At 53.4% G+C, this 9,315-nt stretch overlaps 1 protein-coding gene across 2 annotated transcripts in view; it reads right to left on the reverse strand.

The window, feature by feature from the left end:
* PTPRT (protein tyrosine phosphatase, receptor type T) overlaps positions 1–6,703 on the reverse strand; it is a 1,163,284-nt gene extending 1,156,581 nt beyond the window's left edge. For both annotated transcript variants that reach the window (XM_021078123.1, XM_021078122.1), the window contains exon 1: positions 6,616–6,703. In XM_021078123.1, coding sequence (XP_020933782.1) covers positions 6,616–6,703 — 88 coding nt within the window. The remainder of the gene's footprint in view (positions 1–6,615) is intronic.

Here is a 9,315-nt window from a genome sequence, read left to right on the forward strand (position 1 = left end):
TGCTGACATGAGTCCGCGAATTCATGCTTGGTTCCAAAGAGGCAAATACACGACCCACCATGAGTGACAGAAGGACCAAGGGAAATGGGTTTGTGACCTCATGAGCAGTTTTGGAACCACTGGAATAAAGCGGGGGGGGGGGATGAAGCAGAGCTGAGTGATCTGCCAGAAAACAGGCTTTCCAGGGTCCTGGGAAGCTGGAGACGGGAATGTGGGTGACAGCACTGCATCGTCCCCTGGATGGTAACAAGCGTCCAGAATGTGTGAGGTTACTAAACACCTTTTTACGAGTAAAACACAGGGAGTTCCCGTCGTGGCGCAGCAGAAACGAAACTGACGAGGAACCATGAGGTTGTGGGTTCAATCCCTGGCCTCGCTCAGTGGGTTAAGGATCCAGTGTTGCCATGAGCTGTGGTGTAGGTTGCAGACGCGGCTCAGATCCCGCGTTGCTGTGGCTGTGGTGTAGGCTGGCAGCTACAGCTCCAATTAGACCCCTAGCCTGGGAACCGCCTTATGCCGTGGGAGCGGCCCAAGAAATGGCAAAAAGACAAAAAAATAAATAAATTAAAAAAAAATAGCACACGGACTGGTGGCAGGTTCTTCCGGGGTGTTAATGGAAGCCCCCCCAAAGGCAGAAAAAATCCAGGCATGGAGTTGTTTTCTCAGCTCTGGAAGCTGTTCCTCCTGTTAGACAACTAAGGGGCCAAAACCATGCTGTATCTGCTCGTGAACAGGGTGGGCGGTCCACTCGTCTGTTAAATTTCTATATCCTGGGCTTCATGAGAAAGAAAATGAATGAACCGTCTATTCCTTCCCCCCACCAACCCAACCCCCCCAAAACACCCCAGGCATCAAACATTCACCTATTCAATATCAGCAGACATTGCCAAAGGAGCACTCAAAAAAAAAAACCTGTTCCAATATTCACTACTCAACAATGAACACAGCCACCTAATTGCTCAGATCCTTGTCAAAACTTTTCATTTTTGCCAAATTGATGAGAGGGGAGAAATGTTGGCTCCCTGATTGAATTCAGTCTAAAGAGGCCAAGGGGGAGGTGGGGGAGAGTGACCAACCAAAAAGAATGCCTTGCAAATAACAAGTGTAACAAATGATTGTGGAAACTGACAAGGCGTAAGTAAGAGGGATGCCATTTCCTAGGAGCCTGTTTTGTGCCAGGAACCCAGCCAGACCATTTACAGGAGTTAGGAGTTCTCTCTGGCTCCCGCAACACCAGGGCATTCCTCTAACCCCTTTACAGATGCAATAATAAAGGTGCAGAACAATGAAGTATCGTTCCAAGCTCCCCTCACAAACCTGGGGCTGAGATTCCAAGAGCTATAGGACCATCACCACCTTCCAGTTTTAGAATCGTTCCATCACACCAAAACATCCTCTCGTGCCCACGTGCTACAAATCCTTGCTCCCACGCCCAGCCCCAGGCAACTACTGCTCTGCTTTCTGTCTCTACCGATTTGTCTTTTCTGAATATTTCATACAGTATGCAATCTTTTGCATCTGGCTGCTTCCGCTCCGTGTGACGCTGTTTGAGGTTCCTCCATGCTGCAGCGTATGATCAACAGTTCATTCGTGTTGACTGCTACTCAGGATGCCACCGGCGGGATTCACCAGGTGATAGACATTTGGATCGCTTCCAGCTTGTGGCGACCATGAAGAGCGCTATGAGCATTCCTGTGTGTGTCTCTGTGTGGACATATGTTTTCATTTCTGTTGGGTGCGTTCCTGGAAGTGTGGAATTGCTGGATCCTATGGCAACTTTTTCATCCTAAACTTTTTCAAGACACTGCCAAGCTGCTTGCCAAAGTGGCGTCACCATTTTGTTTTCCCTCCAGCAACAAATGAAAATTGTGTGCTGAATAGTCAAGAAACGGGGAGGACTTTCCATCTCTTCCACTCAAGCGCCAGGGGATGTGTGTGTGTCAGATGCCCCTCAGCAGCTTAACTCTGGTGCAAGAAAAAATTAAGTCTGTAACACCGCGGACTCACTTCAATGTATTCGTTACCTGCCAGCTTGATGGTGGATCTGCTGGGGCTTCTGAGCAGCCCACACCTGGGTAAATACTGAGGACAACGGGCCAAGGAAATTAAAGCTGACGTTTTGAAAGGGGGGGGGGGCGCAATGGATCAAGATTGCTCAGTGGCTCAGCCACCTTTCACCACTCTGCCTTTTTGATACATTAATTCCCATTGTTCACAGCTGACTTCTGCTAAGTCCCTTGGGGTCTATGCCTCCAGTCCTGGCTGTGTCTTTTTTAGAGCCTGCAACACTTGCCAAGAGAGAACAAACAAATGATTTTATTACATTCATTCCTCCCTCTTCTAGGCAAATAAGAATGTCCAGCAAGACCACATCCAATGCCAAATCACGTCCCCAACAGGCACTGTGTCCCACCTGGACACAACACTAGTGATCCCGGTTGTCCCTTTGGCTGCCTCTGACTGCTATTAGTCCATTTAAAAAAAAAAAACAGAAAAACAAAAAAACACAGCTTTCTTCCTCTCCAAACCAATTTGAATCCATTTTACAAGATTTCACAAGACACTCTAACTGCTTTCTAATATCTACATGGGGCTGCCTCCTAGCCCCAATTCCGTAATGTGCCTGCAAATGCTATTACACCTGTCAGGCATGGTTTGTTTTCAATAATCTCATAGCTTTTTTATTTATTGGAATGCCACAGCCTTCGATGGGTTTACTTAGTCGTTGCTTATTTATCAAGTGCACAAAGCATTTTCCCCCCTACTAGCCCCAGAGGGCCATACACTTGATTTCTAGGTTAGGGAAGAGATGGAGACGGAGCAGGAGGCAGAGCCCCGGAGGCAAGGCAGCCTGTGTGAGGCGGGAAGTAGGAAGGGAGAGACGGACACGAACACTCTCCTATTGTAAAGTGTGACTACCCATCCTTTCTCATTCACAGAGTAAACAGTGCTTGGAACCAAACACACCTATCGCAACCCTATGTATTGGTATCACCTGTTTCATCCTAAAAGAGACATCAAGCCCCGCAAAAAGAAGAAAAGGAGAAAAATGAAAAAACACCACCCAAAGCCAGCCATCGAATCTTTGATTGGTAACTGAGCTTAACACCACTGCCCCCTTGGCCTGTGTACACACAGCAGAGCCACACCGCTCCCCTTGTCCCTTCGGGATCGATTCAAGGCACCTCACCCTGTGCATGTCATCTCATTGAGTCTTTTCAAAATCCAGCGAGGCAGCTCTCATCATTCTCACCTGGCAGATGAGATGCTGGGGAGTCAAGAAGGAAATGACTTGCCCAAGCTGGCCCAGCTAGAAAGAGGCAGGGGCAGGGTTCCAACTGAAGGCTTCAGTCTCATCTCTGCTCAATCAGGCTGCCCCTCCCAGTTAAAACCCCTGGTTCCCCCATCAGAGTTGCCATGAGACTCAACCATCTCTTCCTCATCATCAGTAAATATTTCTCAAGGACCCAGTGCCTCTATGGCATTGCTCTTGTCTCCACAGCAACACGCTGCCAGAGAGTCATGGGAGTTTCCTGTGCTCAAAAGAATGATGCTGTAATGTCCTGTGATCGTAGCTCTGAAAGGTGACAGCTACACTACTACAGAGGATGCTGTCTCAGCTGGCAGCCTGGAGCCTGCAGGAGCCGTTGTGGGGCTAAGCAAGAAGAAATTAAGGAGAAAGGCAGTGGGTTGACACCCAAGATGATGGACTACTTTCACTATGAACGTGTTTGCAATTGTTGCTGAAAGAGAACCCATGCCAGGTTTGCACATTAATTGTTCTTTTATTAGGAAACAAATCAAGCAATCCAGGAGAGAAAGTAAAATTTGACTGTACTGCTGCTAACAGTTCCCCAGAGGTATCTGGCAATGATTATCGAGTTAAATGACTACATCGCTAACAATTGCAATCGCAAGTAAGTTCCTTCTAAGATCCATTTTTTGCTCTCAATGTACGCAGGTGGAAACCCACTAGTAAATAAACTAATTATCCCCTTATCCATTTGCTTAACTCTTTCCCTCTCTCCTCAACTCATGTTTTTTGCCACACTTTCCAGAGGCTGAATTTTTAAATGCTTTTTTTTAAAGTCATCATTCCTTATAAAAATCATCCTGGCTCATGACCCAAGAAGGAAGAAGGAAATTGCCTTCTGATAACAAGCTTTTGCCACTGAGTTTTGGACACAATGACCAGCATGCTACAATGAAAATACATCACCCCAACTGTGTATTGAATGTATGCTTACAAACTGAAATTGCTTTCGAGACTGGGAATTTTCAGATTAAAAGAACATGGAGCCCACAACCACTGAGTTTTTAAATGTATTGTTCACCCAAACTTGCCAAAAGTTTTAAACCAGATTCCTTCAAGGAAATCAAACTACTGTCATATTTATACTAGATACAGAGTCCAACAATTTCTGCATTTAGAAATAAAGAAGTCCGTTTTAAGAAGTCAACATTTGCAGCATTTCTGCATCTACAAGTACAGACGTCAGAAACCTGGGAAAAAATAATCTAATTTAAATGGTCTAGTTAGCATTAGACTGGAAAGGAGAGAAAGAATTATACAGAAAACTCTCATTTTTACAAATGAGTGAGGCTTAGAATGCATCAAATCTCCAACATAAACTAATCCCTCTCGTTTAAGGAGCCCCTGGAACAAACGCAGACACTTGCGAAGTATATGCTATAGTAGGTTTGCAGAAGCCACTCAGCTCAGGTAGAATCAAAAGAAACAGATGGTGCCTTAACAGTAGATTTCTTCCCAAACTGTACTCCAGGACTGCTTTTCTTTCCCCTGTGTTCCGAAGAGCAAACAAAGAAAAGGTGCTTGCTCCTCACACTTCTCTAAATGTTTTAACAAAAGGCTGCTGAATAAACACATTACTCATTTAAAAATTGTAAAGAAGTTCTATTCCGGAGATGAAAGCAACTGGATTTGCATTTTAACAGTTGTGAGCGAGCGCCACCTGGCGGGAGCATCCGGAACCGGCGTGCTTTTAGCATCGGGCAGCTTCGCAAGCTGGGACGGTTTTACCGCACGCTACCTAAGAAGAGACCCGCGGAGAAATATTTTCTATATTGTTCTTGCCGTGGAAACGTGAGTACCATCCATGTGTGGCAGGCCTTCCAAGCCTCGGAAGATAGTAAAATCTAAGTCACGCAGGATGCCCGGTCTCCAGGACTGCCCCAAGCGTCCTCCTCCCTTCCCTGCCCTAGCACACCTAATACAGACCCAAAGCGAGGAAGACAAGAATTGCGCACCATCTTCAGAACGGGTGTGTGTCTGTCCCTCTTCTCTTACTTGCTAAGCCAACCTTTCAGCTTCACACACCTCAAAAGAAGTGTCCCAGTCGCCTAACTTCGCAGCCAGGAAACAGGAGCAAGGAAGGCTCCTGCGCATTTCCAGGGGACTGTCACCCCAGCGGCTCCTAACCTCAGAAGCAGCCTGTTTGAAAAGGTTACACTCCCCCACAGTTTCTTTCTCCTTCTCGTTTTCCCCTTCTTTCTTTCAGCGTGATAACCGATGGGCACCCCCGTTACTCAAGCAATCGTAAACGAGCCTTTCCCTAAGTCCCACTCGTTCAGCTCGGCCTGCCCCTGTGGTCCCAGCAAGCCCCCCTCAACGTGGTCACACCTGAGCTAATTGGTGCTCAAGCTAATAGGGAACTTCAAGGTGATTCTGAACTTGGAAGCGCACCTGCGCCGCTTCCTCCCTTGTCTCCCTCCACCACTGCCTACCCTTTGGGGGCTCAGGGCTGGAAGGTTCCTACGGTGGGGTGTGGGGGCTGTTAAGCCCCCGGCCCCTGGTGGCCTCCTGTACGTGTCAACTCGCCATTAGGAGCCTTCCAGGGCGACCCCCCCCCCACACACACACACACACACGCGGGAAACTACCTCTTCTCGCCTCCTTCCCATGGTCAAACCCAAGTACGAGTCCCCCAAACTTTTCAGGAGCAGATACGCTCACAGGTCAAAGGCACTCCACCCGAAGGGCCTTAACAGCAGCACCCGTTTACACCGGGTGAAAACCACGGGGTAGGGAGAAGGATTGCTGTCTCAGTCGTTGACACAAACACCCCCACGGTGCCTTCAGCGGCGAAAGGACAATTTTAGGGGCGCTGCGTGTTTAGAGCAAGTCTGGAGCCGCCTGTATCTCCCGGGAGGAAAGAAAAGCCACCGCCCTGGCAGCCTCGGCCTGCTGGCGACCGGTCCTCCCCACGAAAAGCGCGCGCTGCCCAGCGAGCTGCCGGGGAGAGGACGCTCCACCCCGGGCATCGATGCCGCTTCTCGTCTCGCCGCCCCAAACACTCAAGTGACAGATTCCGACAAGTGGGAGGCGGCGAGCGGAAATATTCGCCACAGCCGCAGAAAGTTACTCGAGCCCGGGGGCCGGCAGGAAAGTACAGCGGGGCACTCGGCCGAAAGCGGCGGGCCGGGGGACGCCGGGGGCCGGGCACGCTGGCCGGGGCGCGCCTCGACGCGGCGGCCCGGAGAGATTCGAGCTCCGACCAGCGGCCCCCAGCGCGCCCCGCGAGCCCGCACAACTTTCTCCTCCCGGGACCCCGCGGCGGGCGCCGGGGAGGCAGCGGGGGCCGGGGGCGCACTCACCTGCGGCGCTCTGCGCCCGGGCGCCGGGCAGCGGCGGCAGCTGCAGCCGCAGGAGCAGGCTGAGGGCGAGTGCGGCGAGGCTCGCCATCCGGGCGGCGGCGGCGGCGGCGGTTCAGCCCCTTCCCGCAGGGGCCGGGGCCGGGACTAGAGCGGGCGCGGGGCGGCCCCGCATCGCCGGCGCGGCCGCAGGCGGTGCGCGCCGCTGGGCTCCCGGAGCCGGCGCCGCTGCGCTCGAAGCCGAGGCGCGGCGCGAACTGAAGCGGGAGGCTGGGCGGGGGCGGGACGCGGGGCGGGGGGCGGTGTCCCCGGAGTCCTAACGCCGCCGCCGCCGCCGCCGCCGCCGCCGCCGCCCGCCCGGCGCTCCGCCTCGGCCGCGCACACACCCTCGCGCGCACGCCCGCGCCTCGCACACGCCCGCGCCTGGCCCACGCGGGCTCCCCGCGCACCCTCGCCCGGCCGGCCGGCTCGGGGCGCTCGATCGCACAGTCACGCGCCTACGCGCGTCACCCCCGCACCGACGCGCCCCGCGGGGTCCTTGCTTCTTTGCCCCACGCTCGCGCCGCCGCGCACCGTCTGCCCGGCTGGGGCGCAGGTATGGGGGCGGTGGGGGGAGGGGGGAGAGAGGGAGCCGCCGTTTGAACTCGGAGTGGGAGACAGGTGAGTGGGGGGACGGGTGGGAGAGGAAGGAAGGAGGGGGCAGCCATCTCAACTCCGGATGGGGAGGCCAGGTGAATGGGGGAAAGGCGGGGGGGGCGGGCATCTGCCCCTAAACTGGAGCAGATATCTGCCGGCGAGGGTCTCGGGCACGCCCTGAGATGAGAATTTCATCTAAGGGTCGGCACACCATCACCACCACTACACACCTACACACTGCTCTGGGTGCATCGATGACCGCGCTGCCAGCGGCCCCCCCCTCCCCGCCCCGCGCCACGTCCTCAGCGGGCCCGGGCACCCCTCTTATTCACCCACACCTCTCCCACGCAGGAGGAAGGAAGACTGGGCATAAGGCATCCCATTCTCGCTGCCTTCCCCCTTCCCCTTCTCGGGAGACAGAGAACCCTGTAGCTTTTTCCCTTTTTCTTCCCGGTCTGAACAAAGACCCGGTTGGGGCTGAAAGCCTAAAATCCTAGATCAGAGTCTGATCCGTTGTCCTCTGCAGCCCACAGGCTGGGACTCTGCTGTCCTGGGAGGAGGGATCATGGAAGAGACCAGGTGCCACTTGGTCCTGGCTGCAGGCCTGGGCAGTAAAAGCCGGGGGCGGGCCTCTGGGCCAAGCTCAAGAGAGTCACACTCTGAGAACCTAGCCAAAACCCTCCTTCGTCTGTATCAGCAAGCCCCCCACCCCATCCCCAGCCTCATCTTTGTTGGGATTCCAAGATTGGATTGCACACACTGCTGGGGAGAAATATGAAAGTCAGGCATGGCTTGGGTTTCCAAGAGTGGGGAGCCTAGGGCTGGGGAATTGAGTTTCCTGGCAGAGAGCACAGAGTCTCCCTCCCCTGTACCCGAGTTCCCACTACACGGAGTGGACCAGTTCCCTTGAATGGAGATGCATTAATTCCCCCCACCCTGTGCTTGTCATCCCAGGCTCCATCTTCCTCCCCTGTCTGGCTCCCCCAACTCCACCATCGCCTTCAAGACCTTAAGGGGTTGGACCAGCCTGTTGGACCAGCCAGGACTGCCCACAGAAAAGATATGCCACACATTCTGCTTCCCAGACCCCTGCCTGGGAAGAGTGGGACTCCACAGGTCTGGGGGAAGCCTGGGAGTGGCACCTATGAGCAGCTGCCTCAGAGATTCTTAATCATTTTACAGATACCTCCAGAGCACTTAACCATGTGCTCTGCCGGTCTCTGGGGACACAGAGATGCATGGCTCTTGGGACAGTCGCATTGGGAAGATCCCGTCTGCTCAGAGCTCAGCTGCTGGCTGCTTCCTCCATCAAACCCTCACCCAAGGCCTGTCTCAGGCAGGTGAGTTGTTAGCGAGCCTCAGAGGAGAGGCCTGAGCCTGTTACCCTGGGCAATGCTGATCCCAGGGCCTGACCCAGGGAAGCAGGAAGTTTCTAAGCCACTAAGGAATTTCTGACATGTTCTGGCTCCCTTTGGCTCCTAGTCATGTCCTCTCCCAGACTTTCTGGAAAAGTATAAAATAGAAGTTCTCATGGCATCTTCAGAGCACCAGCCCTCCCTCATCCACACTCTAGAGATGCTATATCGGTGCCCTAAAAACTCCCACTGGGAGTTCCTTTGGTGGCTCAGTGGGTTAAGAATCCAACGCAGTGTCTGTGAAGATTCAGGTTCCATCCCTGGCCCTGCTCAATGGGTTAAGGATCCAGCGTTGCCACAAGCTGCAGAGTAGGTCACAGATGCAGCTCAGATCCCATGTTGCTATGGCGTAGGCTGGCAGCTGCAGCTCCGATTTAACCCCTAGCCTGGGAACTTCATATGCCACAGGTGCGGCCCTAAAACAAAACCAAACAAAACAAAACCCTCCCACTGTATGGGCTTCATATGGCCCCAAGGTAACAAGCTGATGGAGCAGAACCAGAGCCCACTGCCTGCCCTCAGTACCAGGCTGCTGTGCCCACCCAGGGTGAGCCATGGCCTCCTGTGCTTTCCCAGCCGCCCTCCATACCTGGAAACTGACCCCTCTATTCCTTCAGGAACCTAACCTGCTGCCCAATAGGATTCTGCCTCC

Source organism: Sus scrofa, chromosome 17 (assembly GCF_000003025.6).
Source record: "Sus scrofa isolate TJ Tabasco breed Duroc chromosome 17, Sscrofa11.1, whole genome shotgun sequence".
NCBI classification, from domain to species: Eukaryota; Metazoa; Chordata; class Mammalia; order Artiodactyla; family Suidae; genus Sus; species Sus scrofa.